This window comes from Eurytemora carolleeae, unplaced genomic scaffold (genome assembly GCF_000591075.1).
Source record: "Eurytemora carolleeae unplaced genomic scaffold, Eaff_2.0 scaffold504, whole genome shotgun sequence".
NCBI classification, from domain to species: Eukaryota; Metazoa; Arthropoda; class Copepoda; order Calanoida; family Temoridae; genus Eurytemora; species Eurytemora carolleeae.
Window position 1 is genome coordinate 1312 of NW_019396446.1, and position 16867 is coordinate 18178.

General features: G+C 34.4%; 2 protein-coding genes across 6 annotated transcripts; both read left to right on the forward strand.

The window, feature by feature from the left end:
* Window positions 1-561: 561 nt before the first annotated feature.
* On the forward strand, window positions 562-7929 carry LOC111703455 (ER membrane protein complex subunit 3). 5 transcript variants are annotated; one of them, XM_023475398.1, is made up of 9 exons: window positions 562-1259; window positions 1632-3034; window positions 3916-4009; window positions 4312-4402; window positions 5111-5263; window positions 5624-5745; window positions 6620-6698; window positions 7516-7601; window positions 7819-7929. In XM_023475398.1, the coding sequence occupies exons 2-9, from the start codon at window positions 2953-2955 to the stop codon at window positions 7901-7903; spliced, it is 792 nt and encodes a 263-aa protein (XP_023331166.1). In that variant the 5' UTR covers window positions 562-1259; window positions 1632-2952; the 3' UTR covers window positions 7904-7929. The 5 variants fall into 5 exon arrangements, with proteins under 5 accessions (XP_023331166.1, XP_023331167.1, XP_023331169.1 ...); XM_023475399.1 differs by having other exon boundaries at window positions 562-1239; XM_023475401.1 differs by having other exon boundaries at window positions 562-826; window positions 1063-3034.
* Window positions 7930-7935: 6 nt separating this feature from the next.
* Window positions 7936-16227, forward strand: LOC111703456 (alanyl-tRNA editing protein Aarsd1-A). Its single transcript, XM_023475403.1, has 7 exons — window positions 7936-8328; window positions 9409-9487; window positions 11169-11315; window positions 12565-12650; window positions 13686-13829; window positions 15489-15630; window positions 16103-16227. Exons 1-7 carry the CDS (start codon window positions 8230-8232, stop codon window positions 16123-16125), a joined length of 720 nt encoding a protein of 239 aa, XP_023331171.1. The 5' UTR covers window positions 7936-8229; the 3' UTR covers window positions 16126-16227.
* Window positions 16228-16867: the final 640 nt, after the last annotated feature.

Genomic DNA, 16867 nt, shown 5'->3' on the forward strand with positions numbered 1-16867 from the left:
TTCACATGTAAACAAACATTTTACACGTACATGTAAACAAACATTTTATACACGTGGAAACAAACATTTTATGCAAATGGAAACAAACGTTATATTCACATGGAAACAAACATTTTGAACACATGTAAACATATTTTATTCACATGAAAACAAACATTTTATACACATGTATACAAACATTTTATACACATGTAAACACACATTTTATTCACATGGAAACAAACATTTTATACACATGTATACAAACATTTTATACACATGTATACAAACATTTTATACATATGTAAACACACATTTTATTCACATGGAAACAAACATTTTATACACATGTATACAAACATTTTATTCACATGTTATAAACATTTTCATCTACATTTTCAACAACACTTTCATCAACATTTTCATCAACATTTTCATCAACATTTTCATCAACATTTTCATCAACATTTTCATTAAAATTTTCACAATTTTTTTTTAAAGATTCTTATTCAAAGTAAGACAAAAGTGAATCTGACTGAATTTTTAAAAAACTATAACAAAAAGTAATATGTTTGTTTTAGTTAATAGTTCAGAGATTACAGGGTGATCAAAATATTTACCTCAAAGACTGATTTTACCTCGTCATGAACCAATACCTCAGCTACAGGGTGTAACATTCTACACTCCGCTGCCTTAGATGTTGGAACTTCAGAATATTTATTTTTAACAATTTAAGAGATTTACATATTTTAGCATTTACATATATATATGGATGAATGTGCATTACAAAATTAGCTTCCTATCTTTAAACTACTCGTAGGCCCAACCAACACAAGTTTTTATTGAAGTAAAATACTGCACTTAAGTTTAGTTTAAGTTCATAAACTTAATCTCAGTTTTATCCGTCTCAAGCAATAACAATTAGTTCTGTTTATGTCAAATGTACACAATAACCTCGGCTTTGTATAATTCTGTTCTTAAGAGAGGATATTCTGTAAATTGTACAACAGTACAAATTATCTCAGGGCTTATTGATGGATAACAACAGAATATATGATATTTGTGCAGTATTAAGCTTCATAGGCCATTGGTAGATTAATTAAACTGAATTGTTTTAGTAGTCAAGTTATGTGATACAGGAATACTGTAATAACCTTTGAGACTAAGTAATTTCTAACTGTGTCAAGTTTCATCAAATAATGTTTATATTGTATCGTAAACACACTTATAATCAAGCTACGTTAATTCTTTAAGAATTAGGTTAGTCGTGAAACTCGAGGGTACATGTTGACCTTTAACTATTTAATATTGGCGAACAATAAAATTCATAGTTTTTATATCCAAGATTGCCAGTAACGATTCACAACAGAATAAAGGGACACTATACAAAATTTAAGTGACCCTCCATGGAAAAATAGCAATGCCCGATTGACGACGCTATCTTTAAAAGCTGTTACAAGTATGAATGAGATATCCATGTTAATAAATTTTAAAAACTGATTATTTTCAGTTGCCGTTTCGATACAAAATTAACTTGTTCATTGCTAGCTCTATCAGATAAAGGTTCAAGGCTACCGTTGTGATTCGGGCATTTGGATCTTTGCACCGAGGGACACCTTAATTACTTAATTGTTTTCAACCTGACCCCCTAGTTTCCTGCCGCCGCGCCGGCCAACCCTCTTGCTTACCCAGTGTTTTAACCCACGGTTTTTAAAAACTTTTAATTCGGCAGATTCTTAGAATCCCGCCGCACTTTGTTTATTTCTGTTTTCAAACAGTAGAAAAGCTTTGAACTAATCACAGCTTCAAATCATATGATTTTATTGAAATTAATGTGTTATTTATCAGACTGTTATGTATGCAATAGGTAACAATTGTCAAACTATCTTTAAACCTCATATTTCAAGGCGCAAATTTCTAAAATTATATTTCAGCTAATCGCTCAGTAAAACACGTCTCGTGTTTTTAAACAATTTCTTCTTGTAATTCTATATTTTATGATGCAGTGTAATTGGAATATTTTCCAAGTAAATTTGTTTATTCTAAACTCTGAAATATTAATGGTTCTGCTGTATTCAGCTCCTAGTATATCTACCTCAACCATTCTTATGCATAATACCTAGTACATAATTCATGTTGGTAGCTATCTATCTATCTATTTCTACCCAGGACTCGACTGCACTAGAAAGTAAGATCTAATTTTGAAATTTGTAAAATGTCCTCTAGTTCTGGGTTGATTACATTATATGTTTGGTTGTATTTTAAATCTTGTTTTTGTGACACTGAGTTCCTTATAAAGCAACTAGGTGCAATCCTACTCTAAAGAAGAGATCTAAGAAATCTAGCACTTGGTGCAAATCTAACTCCTCGTGCATTGTAATCTGTACTGTACACCATGTACTGCAGATTGTACCTTGTACCTGGAGTAGATGTAAATCTCCTCGGTGTACTCTCGTGTACACCTGAAGCAAAATAAACTAAATCTGGTTTCATGTTAATCCAAGACCTAGTCTTAGCTCCCTGAACAACCCTTAACTCAAGATGAGTTGATAAATCACTACCCGTGGATTGTTCCCCCCTTCCAACCCAGCAGCTCTGCTGATAAAAATATAATTTCCACCCTCACCCTGGTATTCTATGCCAGGGCGGGCAGAATTAAATTGTTCTCATTGTAAACGATCCAGCTGCACGGTGACGACCATAACATTGACTTTTAGAAAAGGAAAAGAAAATCTTACAATTTCTCGACGTGTTGGTTTTTATCCCTCGTCACCCTGCAGTAATGTATGGATGTACTTAATATTATTGCTTCATCTTGCTTTGAATGAATGTTGTCTTTGTGCGTTTAATGTAACCTATACTTAAGGAGATATTTTAATATTATTTTATGCTTAACAAACGAAAAGTGTTTTAAACATCTTTTTTGTCAATCTTCTCTGGAAATATAATTTTGTTCTAAATGTTTCAGAGAAAATGTCAGAGCCGGAGCTGCAGTTGGATCCTGCGATTAGAACTTGGGTCTTCCTTCCTATCTTTCTCATCAACTTCCTTATAGGTAATCATTTCCTTCCTATCTTTCTCATCAACTTCCTGATAGGTAATCATTTTCTTCCTATCTTTCTCATAAACTTCCTGATAGGTTATCATTTCCTTTCTATCTTCCTGATAAACTTCTTGATAGGTGACCATTTCCTCCCATCTTTCTCATTAACTTCCTGATAGGTAATCATTTCCTTCCTATCTCCCTGATAAACTTCCTGATAGGTAATCATTTCCTTCGTATCTTCCTGATCAGCGTCCTGATAGGTAATCATTTCCTTCCCATCTTCCTAATAAACTTCCTGATGGTGACCATTTCCTTTCTTTCTTTCTCATCAACCTCCTTATAGGTAATCATTTCCTTCATCTTCCTGATTAACTTCCTGATAGGTAATCATTTCCTTCCCATCTTTCTGATAAACTTCCTGATAGGTGGCCATTTCCTCAATGGTCACATTTTGACAAATACATAGTGAGATTGTAAATTATATATCCGTCCTACTCTAGGTAGTAGGTATACTCAAACAATATGTATCCGTCCTACTCTAAGTATACTCAGACATTATGTATCCGTCCTACTCTAGGTATACTCAGACATTATGTATGCGTCCTACTCTAGGTATACTCAGACATTATGTATCCGTCCTACTCTAGGTATACTCAGACATTATGTATCCGTCCTACTCTAGGTATACTCAGACATTATATATCCGTCCTACTCTAGGTAAACTCAGACATTATGTATCCGTCCTACTCTAGGTATACTCAGACATTATATATCCGTCTTACTCTAGGTATACTCAGACATTATGTATCCGTCCTACTCTAGGTATACTCAGACATTATGTATCCGTCCTACTCTAGGTACTCAGACATTATGTATCCGTCCTACTCTAGGTATACTCAGACATTATGTATCCGTCCTACTATCATCTCAGAAGAAGGTTGATCTTGAACAAGTCAAGGACAGCCAAGCCTTAATTAGAGCAAGGTAAAACATTAAAGCGAAGTATGTTTTTTTTGTTAGAATGCATTTTTTTCAAATTGAATAGAAACTTAGTATTTCCCCGACTAGATGATTTGGAGATGTAAACCTGAAATCTGAAGATCTGTATAATAAAGCTCTTCGCTCTTATATATATTTGTAAAAATATGTTATTAATAGCTGGTATAACGGTTGGACTGAATTGGCTGAATTTTTTAATTCAATATTTTTAGAAAATTTATTTAAAGTGTTTCTTTAATTCCATTGCCAACGCCTGGCACTAGAGCTAGTAATTAATGCGATTTCAGAGTTCTACGAGAGAACGGAAAATATCTACCAAAGCAATCCTTCTTGATGAGGAAAAATTACTTGAACGACGAGGAGACTGGAATTCTCAAGGTACATATTATTAGAGAACGATCACTTTAATGTCAAGTCACCCTTCATCTTATGAGGGCTATGTCCAATTCACCACGTTACTTCTTACTATGTTGAAAATATCCTCGTTTTTCTAGATTTAAATAATTTATTCTTACAATTTTCTTCATTGTTTCTATAGCAGATCTGCGCAAGTCTTTTAGAGAAATACCTATTGGAAATTACCCTTTTTTAAAAGGAGAAATCATGGATATCTCATTTATTCTCGGTCAGACAAAGCAGACACTTAACTTTGAAAAATGCATTCTCAGTCCTCACGTTTTGTTGCAATCTCATAAGTACGTCCGAATAATACACCATTTTGCAACAGAATATATATGTCTAGCTAATGCTATGAATATAAAAAGACTCAAATGTACAGGTTAAAAAAGAAATTGCAACGTTAAATTTTTTATTTTATTTATTTACATACTCTTAAGTTTAAAACAAAAGAATTTGATAGGTTGAGCATAAAACTAAATTTATATGATTTTTATTGATTCTCAACGGAAGGAGAGCAGCCATGCAGGGCTGTTTTCTGGTTGGTCTCCTGGCAGTTAATATAGAAAGGATACCATTGTGAATCCGGCATTGCCATCTTTGCATTGAGGTTTAATTAATTTAAGAAGCTGGTTTTTAATTTTTCAGTGAATTTTGGAAAGTCCAAAAAAATTAATGCTTTGTATAAAGGTTGGAACCCGGAAAACGACAGCTCCTCCAAACCCTATGACGGACCCAAGCATGATGACGGAGATGGTGAAGGGGAACATGACGAGTATGGTTCCCATGATGGTGGTTGGAGGATGGATAAACTGGCATTTCTCCGGGTTCGTCACAACAAAGGTAAATTTTTTCAAATTATTTTTTCTGAAAACTTTAAGATTGGTTGATGGATTGATTCTATCAATAAAATTTTGGTCAGTTGGTTGACTTTTTGGTTGATTGATTGATTGATTGTTTTGTTTATTGCATCATTGAAAAATTGATAAGTTGGTTGACTTTCTGGTTGATCGATTGGATACTAGATTGATTGTTATTTGATTTGACATAGATTTTGATCTAAACTATTGAATTGACTGATTGATTTATGGGTTGGTACAGACTGCATTTAATTAAAAACTTATTTAAAACATGTTTTTGTAATTTAATTTTTTTTGTGATTTAATTTTTAAAAACTCCGTATTCTGATAGTCTTGATGTTAGGTCCCGTTTCCTTTGACCCTACGGTTTAAACCAATGCTGCAGCGAGGTATTGAACTACAGTCTCTAGATGCTGCCTGGGTCTCCTCTGTATCCTGGTACTTTCTCAATGTTTTCGGTCTCAGGTATATCTCTAAACTTTTTACATTTATTCCATACAGTCTGACAATGATGCTAATTTTGTTTAGACTTAGGACAGGACATGAGACATTTAGACTCTAGACAGGACAATTAGGACACGATACGTTTAGACCTTTGACATGACACCCTAGGACAGGAGAATTTTAGACTGTAGACAGGACACTGCAGGACAGGAGAATTTTAGACTGTAGACAGGACACTGCAGGACAGGAAAATTTTAGACTGTAGACAGGACACTGCAGGACAGGAGAATTTTAGACTGTAGACACCCATCCAGAACAGGAGACATGTGATTTAGACTGTAGACAGGACACTCAGGACAGGAGAATTTTAGACTGTAGACAGGACACTCTAGGACAGGAGAATTTTAGACTGTAGACAGGACACTCCAGGACAGGAGAATTTTAGACTGTAGACAGGACACTCTAGGATAGGAGAATTTTAGACTGTAGACAGGACACTCTAGGACAGGAGAATTTTAGACTGTAGACAGGACACTCTAGGACAGGAGAATTCTAGACTGTAGACAGGACACTCTAGGACAGGAGAATTTTAGACTGTAGACGGGACACCCATCCAGAACAGGAGACATGTGATTTAGACTTTAGACAGAATACCCAGGACACGAGACATACTCTCTAAAGGACACTCCAAGATACGAAACATTTATAATCGAGACAAGACACCCAAAGACACCCCAAGACACAAGACGTTTAGATTCTATACAGGACAAATCAGGACATGAGACATTTAGACTCGATACAGGACACGAAACATTTAGACTCAAGATAGGACATTCCGGGTCACGAGACATTTAGACTGTAGTTAGGACACATGAGTTATTATTATTATTTACAGGAGTATATACAGTCTAGTACTAGGAGAGAATAATGCAGCAGATCAGTCTAGGGTTATGCAAGAACAAATGTCTATGCAGGTAAAACAACATCTATCAGGTTCTAATGTTCTAATGTCTTTTTTTAAGAATATTAATGCAATATTCTACACCAATAACGCACAAGAAAATAGCTGAAAGTACAATTCTAGCTTCAGAAATAGTCTTCTAGGTTAAGAAAAAAGCATTGCAAGACAAAACTAGTTGTTATTATCTTCTATCTATATATATACTTTGCTTGTCTAGTCTGCTTTTTTTGTTTGTTTGTGTCCAATGAACGTCAAAACAAATGAACCGAAAGGGCCAACATTTTGTGAAGGACCTCGCATGACCCCAGTAAAGGTTTATGGATGATCTAAATAAAAAATGTAGCCTCGCAACAATGGTGATTTTCATTTTTTGAAAATCCATTAATTTTTTTCTATAAAATCCGTGAACTTTTGTTTGTTTTTGTTTTACAATATATACATTATACAAAGAGCAAATGTTCAAAATTAAATTAGAAGATGACCGCAAAGCGCCGCGCCCTTAGCATAAGCTCGTTTATGCAACTTTATAGTCTTATAAAAAATGGGATCCTTTTTTAGGATTGACTTTTAACTTCGGTTCAATTAGAGGGTTGCAATCCGCAAATTGAGAATTCGATTGATTTAAATTCCGAGTAAATTCTAGTGTGTAAGACAAATGTTTGTAAAATGCGCTAAAAAAGAATATCAGAAATGCCTTTTTCAAATATAACTGAAAACTATAATTGCTGTATTATTATTGTCTAATCCCTTAAAAGTGAATAATCAGTTTTATGCCAAATATAATCCTATTTATTTGAAAGAAAAATTATGTAATTTTTAATTTTTTCCAGGCTGGAGGTATGCCTCCAGACAGCAAACAGGCATTTAAAGCAGAGTGGGAGGCATTGGAGATCACAGATCATCTTTGGGCACTCAGGCAATCAATCAATTAATCAATCTTGATATTCTACGTCGCGTTGGAGGGATTTTAGGAATTCGGAATTCTTGAGAAAATCAAAGATTTAAACTCAAAACCAATCCGCATTATTTTGTCATAACATTTTACGGGAAATTCCTGTTAGCCATGATTACCTCTTATTATGCATTTTTCCCTTTATACTTCTGGTACGATTGATTGATTGATTAATCTATAGGAATGCTGATGTTGAAATGATGAGTTTAGTCGGAGAGACCCCTGACACCCTGCTTTATCATCAGAGTAGATCATTTACCGAATAAATACGTTGTATCTTCTCCTGTTCCTCCACNACTACTAACCCCTACCTTTTTGCCATCGTTTAGTTAAACAATTCTCAGACTTGAAGCTGTAAGCCCGAAATTGGATTTCAATCTCAATTTCAAACTTTCAAAATACGTTGTGTTCAGACTTTTCGTGATTGTGATTATTTTACAGTATCCCTGTATTTGTAATTATTTATATAAATAATGATAAATTTTATTAATGTTATTATTTAGTGAATAAATGAGCTAATTTCAGATAGTTTATACAAATTACTGATGTTTACTTGGATTTGTTTCTAGAGGTTCCTCTCTTTCTAGATAAAATGTTTTACTGCCAACGTGAAAGCTACAGCAGAGAACTTGAAACTGAGGTTATATCCTGCAGTGCTACTAGTAGACAACTAGACACTGCAGGTAGAAAGGTAGGAGTATATACAGAGAACTAGATATATACTGCAGTGCTATAGTAGACAACTAGACACTGCAGGTAGGAAGGTAGGAGTATATACAGAGAATTAGACATATTCTGCAGTGTAACTAGTAGACAACTAGACACTGCAGGTAGAAAGGTAGGAGTATATACAGAGAACTAGATATATTCTGCAGTGCTACTACTAGACTTCTAGACACTGTAGGTAGGAAGGTAGGAGTATATACAGAGAACTAGATATACTGCAGTGCTACTAGTAGACAACTAGACACTGCAGGTAGGAAGGTAGGAGTATATACAGAGAACTAGATATACTGCAGTGCTACTAGTAGACAACAAGACACTGCAGGTAGGAAGGTAGGAGTATATAGCAGAACCATATGTATCCTGCAGTGCTACTAGAAGACATCTAGACACTGCAGGTAGGAAGGGAGGAGTATATACAGAGAACTAGATATATTCTGCAGTGCTACTAGTAGACAACTATTCACTGCAGGTGGGAAGGAAGGACTATATAGCAGAGAACTAGATATATCTTGCAGTGCTACTAGTAGACAAATAGACACTGCAGGGAGGAAGGTGGGAGTATATAGCAGAGAACTAGATACATACTGCAGTGCTACTTCTAGACAACTAGACACTGCAGGTAGGAAGGTAAGAGTATATAACAGAGAACTAGATACATCCAGCAGTGCTACTAGTAGACAAATAGATACTGCAGGTAGGAAGGTAGGAGTATATAGCAGAGAACCATATGTATCCTGCAGTACTACTAGTAGACAACTAGACACTGCAGGTAGGAAGGTAGAAGTATATAGCAGAGAACTAGATATATCCTGCAGTGCTACTATTAGACAACCAGACACTGCAGGTAGGAAGGTAGAAGTATGTAGCAGAGAATCATTTGTATCCTGCAGTACTACTATTAGAAAACTAGACAATGGAGGTAGGAAGGCAGGAGTATAAAGCAGAGAACCATATGTATCCTGCAGTGCTACTAGTAGACAACTAGACACTGCAGGAAGGAAGGTATATATTTTTATGAATCAGAAGAAAATTTGTTTGTTTGCAGGCGAAGGTTGATGGATTCGAGGTTACCTTTAAGGAGACTGTTTTCTTCCCAGAAGGAGGGGGACAGAATGCAGACAAAGGTTAAGAAAATATGTATTTTTTCGGAAAAGGATAAAACATAATTCCCACCGCCCTCTTTTGAATTTGTCCCCACCCCCCAGAATTTACTTATGTTTTCAAAGTGTAATAGGGAAAAATATCAAAAAGGATGGAAAACATTCCTTTTTCGACGTCCAATTTTTAATTCTGAAAACCATTTTTAAAATTAAATAACTGTTCAACAATTTTTTCGTCAGAAAAAGGGAGGTTAAGAATGTGATTTGATATTATGAACTGTGAAATGGTGGATTAAAAGAATTGAAGGATTTAAGAGATGCATGCTGTGAATAAAAAAATATTTTTGTAAGTTTTAGTCAAAATATTTTAAAGAATTAAAAGCCAATATTTAACCAGCCAAATTTTTTGAATAATTTATGTTATGAAATTTTTTTTTGGAAAGTTTAAAACTGTCCGGTTTTTAAAAATGTTTTAATTTGAAATCTTGTTTCGGTATAGTTCGCATAATTGACGTTATTATCTCCCAATCTTTCTGTCTCCTCTTGTGCAAGATTTTAGATATTAGGGAAGGGGGGGGGGGAGAATTTCCGTACATTTTTACTTTACCGGTTTCATGTAAATGAACAAAAGTTGGTGATTAATTTAAAATTCAGTGATGGTGATGGACCAAACCTCTGTAGAGTAAAAAAGTAGATGTTAGTTCCACATTTATTGAAAATATATTTCGGTCAGTTCTAACGATATAATAACCATCAAAATCGATAAAAAAATAAAAAAATGTAAAAATCACGAAGATAAACAAACAAAAAGATTATTCAAAATAAAAATTTGGGCTGTCAAATGGACATAAGGGAAAAGAACTCAGATTATGAGATGGAAAAAAGATAGTTTGCAAATATTCACTTTCTAAAAAAATGTTTTAAGACAATTATTATTCCTTGAGATTGTTTCTTCACAAAGATTAAAAACAAACTGTGTAGATGTGTGAATATAGAGTTGGGGTGGGGGTCGATCTAATTAACGAACTTTTGCGTGAGTCGGGGGAGGGGAGGGGACTGCTTGTTTAAGGAGGGGTATTTAAAACCTTTTAAAGAATTGGACATAAAAAAACTCTTTTTTAAAAACATACTGAATTACAGTTTACAATTAAATAAAACTATTTTTTTCTGTTCATTCCTCTGAGTTCAGTCAATTTTGAAAAGAATGTGCTTTTCTGTCGTCCTCTCTTGGTTAACAACAATTTTTATCAATTGTTTAGAAGTTTGTTTCTTTGTGTGAGACCACTTAGCAACGAATCTTGAGGAATGGTTTTGAGGTAAAGCTTCGTAGTTCGTACCCTGTCAAAAAAAACTCCAACCTTTTTCAAATTATAAGTTTTATTATTGACTTGATATAGTTGCCACCAGTCCTAAAACGTCACGGTCAAATTAGGAAGCAAATTCTATCCCCCCCCCCCACACACCATGAACCATTGTTTCAGCTTTCCGATAGCGTTTGATCCAATCAGGGTTCAGTCACGTGTTTGGTGACGATTTAAACCAATAGAAATTGCAATTCCATCTTTCTATCTATCTCTCATGATCCAATTAGAGATTAATTCTGAAATCAGTGCTGAACAGTAAACGGAAATGTGTACTTCTACTGAAACAAGGCCAAGGGTGCCCAACCCCCACCTTACATATATTACACCTTGCCGTGATGTAGGTCTTGTGGGCGGAGTAGAGGTTTTAGATGTTTACCGCCGTGGAACCGTTGCAGTACACTTTTTAGCAGGAGAACTTCAGCCTGGTTCCGTGGTTCGTCAATCCTTAGACTGGAACAGACGGTTTGATAATATGCAACAGCATTCAGGTGTTCAATATCCTCCTTATTTACTGTTTTGCAGGGTGTCTCTGAGAAAAGTGTGTTTAGAATTTTTAGTTTACTAAACATCGTTAATAGTTGCTTCTGTGAAATCGCCATAAATGGGGTGAGGGGGGGGGGTCTTCGATAAAATATGCCTAATATACGAAAACGTGCAAAGTCTCTTTTCCAAAGATTTAAAAAAAATAAAGCATGATTTTGTTGTACAAATTAATAGAATAAAATTGCGCATGTTCAATGATTGAATTGAGGATTTTTCAAAATATAAAATATAAAGACATATTTAAATTTGGTTGAAAATCTTATAAAAGGGACCGAGTACATTTAAAGTACACTTTGAAGGTTAAAACGACATTTTAGATGAAAATAGTTCATCAACGACCCTCTATTTATAGACATTGTACTAGGAGCACTTTAAACACAATACAACGATGTTAGGCTAAAAGCCCAAATACACTTTGTTAGAGACACCTTGTATAATGTATATCAAGAAATTGTTTCCTCATACCTGATTTTCAAGTTCTAAGTCAGACATGTTTAGCCTTTTTATTATCAGCTTAATTTTTTATTGTTTTATTTGGTTTTTAGCATCAATAAACTTTTAGCTTACTCTCATATTCTGTATCTTCTTTATCTAGTACTATAGATTAGTTAATTGTATCTTCTATTTAATCTCTGTATCTAGTTCATCTAGTTCTATAGATTAGTTAATTGTATCTTCTAGTTAATTGTATCTTCTATTTAATCTTTGTATCTAGTTCATTTAGTTCTATAGATTAGTTAATTGTATCTTCTATTTAATCTCTGTATCTAGTTTATCTAGTTCTATAGATTAGTTAATTGTATCTTCTATTTAATCTTTGTTTCTAGTTCATCTAGTTCTATAGATTTTTAAATTGTATCTTCTATTTAATCTTTGTTTCTAGTTCATCTAGTTCTAAAAATCTGTTAATTGTATTCTTTATTTAATCAATGTATGTAGTTCATCCTGTCCTACAGTGATAATAGGAAGACAACTTTTAAAAGTCCAATGAGTATAAGACACAGCAATTGTGCAGTGTAAACAGACCCATTTCACTAAATTAGTGATATAAAAAGTGTATAGTAAAACTACTTGCTTTGTAGCAACTTCAAATACACTTAAGTATTGCTAAAATGTCGTCTTCCTTTTCCATTGTTCTCTGTTCATCACTGTATAGATTTGTAAATTGTATCTTCTATTAAATATATACTCCAGGTCAGCATCTTGTATCAGCAGTTCTAGAAAGAGAATATAATATAAATACAACTGCTTGGTGGATGGCAGAATCGTCAGAAAATAAGGTTGCAATGATTTAATATAAAATATTGAGCCCTTCTTGGACTTTTTATGGATTTGCATAAACATCAGTTGAAGGGACTGTAACATTAATCTGATTAAAAATGTTGCAGATATTGCTTCTAATTAGCAAGTAATAAAGTCACTTTTGCACGGTGCCATTTAGTTTGAACTACTGCCGTTTAAACTATTGACTTGTTGAACTATTGGTCGTTTGAACTACACGTGATACCACGTGTAGTACTTCAAACGAATAATAGTTCAAACGATAACATTATGTGTGCATTTGAACTATTTTTTTTGCTCATTTGAACTATTTTTTTGCTCATTTGAACTGTTAAAAAAATAGTACAATTGAGCCGAAAATTAACGGTTTAAATTAGCAAAATAAGAGTTAAAATCAGGCAAAAATAGTTCAAATGAGCCAAATATCAGTTCAAATGAGCATAAAAACATTTTTCAAATGAGCAACTGAATAGTTCAAAAGAACAAAAATCTATTGAATATATTTGAATTCGTTAAAAAATACGAACTATCTTTTTGATTCTTTTAAAAATAACTTTTTGCTCATTTGAACTATTTTTTTGCTTATTTGAACTATTGTTTTGCACATTTGAACTAATTTTTTGCTCATGATTTATTTATTTTGCGCATGAACTATTTTTTTCTCATTTGAACTATTTTTTGGTTTTTTTAAAATTTTTTTTTGTTAATTTGAACTTAATTGTAATTTGCTCATTTGAAATACGTTTTTTTCTCATTTTTTGATCCTGTAAACTATTTTGTGATGATAGTTTGACCTATATTTTATATAATAGTTCAAATGAGTAAATAATGTGTTGTTTGAACTACAGGAAATAACGTCATTATCAGTAGTTAGAATGAACAATAGTTCAAATGATCAATAGTTAAAATGCAGATCCAACTGTCAATTCATGAGGTTTAAAAACAAGCTAGACGGTGCGAAAACAAACACAATTTCTCTTGAAATTATCTGTCAAGGTTTTATTTTATTTTCTCGAAAGAAGTTTTTGTTTTAGGTTGGATTATCTTATATAGAGTTAGATAAACCCGTCCCACCAGAGACACTGAGCTTGGTGGAGGAGAGATGTAACTCCGCAATACAGGACGCAATTCCAGTTTCTGTCAAGCTCTTTCAGATCGGAGATCCAGAGCTAGATGCGGTAAATATTTACTTGTTTACTTGTGATGGAATTCCAAGGACTCCAGGTAGGAGTATGGTAGGAATATCAGTCCATGTCCTCCAGAGTAGTGTTCTGGTCTGCCTGGTTCTCGTCTGCGTTTAGCTATCCATGCACACTTCTCAAAAACACAAGTATAGGGATCCAGTTATTTGAACATTCCGTCAAGTTTTGATTTGAAAATGTTTAAAGTTCTGGAGTCCTTGACGTCTGTCGGGAGCCCATTCCATCTGGAGACAACTCTGTTTGTGAAAAAGTTAAGTCTGATGTCAGATTTTGACCTGGTTGCTACAAGGTTTCCATGGTAACTGGTATTCCTGGTTACTCTTTGAGGTTCCTGGCCAACTAATGTAAACCAAGTAGAGCTGTCAACATCGTCGATACCTTTCAGGATCTTAAAGACCTGGATGAGGTCAGCTCTGGACCTTCTATCGACTAGGGAAAGAATCCCGAGTTCTTTAAGTTTGTCCTCGTAAGTCACACCCTTTAAACCTGTGATAAAGTTCACTGCACATCTTTGAACCTTCTCTAGGATCTCAATGTCCCCGATATGCCAGGGTGACCATACTGGGGATGCAAATTCCAGATGACACCGAACAAATTGGACATAAAGTTTCAGGAATATAAATCGGTCCCTGTATAGAAAGGCCCTTGTAATTTGCCCTAAAACTACTGACGCTTTCCTAGATGCTTCAGCACACTGTAAGGATGGTTTAAGACTGCTCTCAACCAGCACACCAATATCTCGTTCTTGGTTAACTGATGAAAGTACAGATCTCTTCATGTAGTACTCATAATCCTTATTCTTTTTACCAAGGTGCATAACTTTACACTTTTTGACATTAAACTCCATACACCATCTATCGGACCACATACAGAGATTATCAAGTGCATTTTGCAGAACTCCTTTATCAGTGTCATTGTTTACCTTATGACCCAATTTCGTGTCGTCGGCAAACTTATTCATAATGGAAATAAGAGAGGTTTCAGCATCCAGATCATTTATAAATATAATAAATGCTAGGGGGCCCAGTACCGACCCCTGGGGTACCCCTGACAGGACTTCACACCATTCAGAGAATGACCCATTTAGAACCGTACGTTGCATCCTTCCACTCAGCCACTCTGTGATCCATTTGTGGACGTTGCCCCTGATATTGTGAGCCTTGATTTTATCCAGAAGACGATTTATAGGCACCTTGTCAAATGCCTTGCTGAAATCTAGGTAAATTACGTCAACGCTGTCACCATCTTCAATCAGTGTGGTAACCCTGGTATAATACGGGGCGCCATTAACAAGTATAATGAGACTATTGTACTTTTTTGTTTGAGAAGATTTTTTTTTTGCTTCTGCATGGTTGATATTAAAAAGGAATACATTTATATTAAAAAATAAGGCTGACGTCCATGGCAGATTTCATAAGGGATTATTGCAATAGTTGCAACCTTTGATATGAATTAAATATTTTACTTTATTTTTTTTAGAACTTTAGAACTGAGAAAAATTTCGCTCTTTCATTCCTTTTAAAATGAAATTTTTAACCTAATTAATAAAATTGCAAAGGACTATTTGTCTGAAAAATATATACCCCTGTTTTGAAATCTGAGATCAGCTGATCAAAATGCGCGAATTTTATTTAGGCACACACTCGCGGACTTCCAGCTGACCATGCCGGTCCGGTCCGGCTTATTCAAATGGGTGAAATTGACAGTAATCTTTGCTGCGGTACTCATGTTTCTAATCTCTCTCACCTTCAGGCAATCAAGTTACTGTTTACAGAAAGTAAGTTAAGAAAAATATTAATGAAACCTTGTTAAAAGTTAATGCTTAACTTTGTTTACAGGTAAAAAAGGGAAGCACTTGCTTTATTTTCTGGTTGGGTCTCGAGTTCTCAAATATTTGGCACAAACTGTGGAACGTGAACGAGCCTTAACAGCCATCCTTAGGTCGGTCTTCGGTAATTTCCTAGAAAACGCTTTTTAAATTAAATTTGTTGAAACATACTCGGAATTCAAGGTCATTTGCAAAATTTTTGAGAGGGAGGGGGGTTCCTAAAAGCGTTTTTCGGGACAAATCCCATTATTCGATCCAATTATTCTCTTCACATTTCAATGTCCAAGCCCCATATCATTAGAAATTGAGTTTATTTATTGCTTAAATAAGGTTAAAATCAAGAAAAGTAAAATCAAGAAAATAGCGCGCTTATTATTTAAGAATTGATTTTGAAAATACATATTTTTTTTATAATTATCAGAAATGGCGCTGAAGAGCATCTAGATCTAGTCGAGAAGTTGGTGAAAAATCTGAAAACAACAACGAAGACGAACTCCAATCTTCTAAAAGAAATTGCTCTGAACGAAGCGAAAAATATTAAATCACTGGAAAACGAGGTTAATCTTCATATCATCTTTTAACTTGAGGAACAATGCTTAATCTCTTCATTTTAGTAATTCCTTCTGTGGGATATTGAATGAGATTATATTAATTTGCAGATTAACAAAAGATCTAGACCAAGCATTGATCTCGATATCCATTATCCTCAATACAGGAGTAACAAATTAAATTTTCTCCTTATTCTAGCCTGGATATATATACCTGTACCGACGGGAAGGAGATAATGATTATATATCCACCCTCCTGAAGGAGTTGGACGGATACCTCCTTGTCGTCATCACAGGGGAGGAGAAGGGCGGTGCTGGTCAGCTTGTTGTAGCGGGGACCGGTGATCTACCCTCTATCATCGGAAAGAAGTGAGTCCTCGTATTAAACCCCAACCAGAGGTGTATATTTCCCCTCAAAATACAATACCCCCCTCCCCTCCCCTGAAGTAGAAGTTAGGTATAAAAAGTTTCATTATTCTCTACGCTGCTTTTGGAAAAATAAATGATTTTTAAGGGAAAGCTATCGTAAAGGATAAAAAAACTTCCCTTTGATGTATAATTTTTAATTTTTTCTCCAATGCTTTAAATTGAATGATGCGTTATAAATAATGATTATAATAATAAAATACCTTAATTCA

What these genes read in the sequence shown, in the direction of transcription:
- LOC111703455 (XM_023475397.1), top strand. Translation starts at nt 2,953, where the DNA reads ATGTCAGAGCCGGAGCTGCAGTTGGATCCTGCGATTAGAACTTGGGTC. An exon ending in AGGAGACTGGAATTCTCAAG is followed by an intron (nt 4,403 to 5,110) that starts GTACATATTATT and finishes CTTTGTATAAAG; the next exon opens with GTTGGAACCCGGAAAACGAC. An exon ending in CCGGGTTCGTCACAACAAAG is followed by an intron (nt 5,264 to 5,623) that starts GTAAATTTTTTC and finishes TCTTGATGTTAG; the next exon opens with GTCCCGTTTCCTTTGACCCT.
- LOC111703456 (XM_023475403.1), top strand. Translation starts at nt 8,230, where the DNA reads ATGTTTTACTGCCAACGTGAAAGCTACAGCAGAGAACTTGAAACTGAG. An exon ending in TAGACACTGCAGGTAGAAAG is followed by an intron (nt 8,329 to 9,408) that starts GTAGGAGTATAT and finishes GTTTGTTTGCAG; the next exon opens with GCGAAGGTTGATGGATTCGA. An exon ending in TAATATGCAACAGCATTCAG is followed by an intron (nt 11,316 to 12,564) that starts GTGTTCAATATC and finishes TATATACTCCAG; the next exon opens with GTCAGCATCTTGTATCAGCA.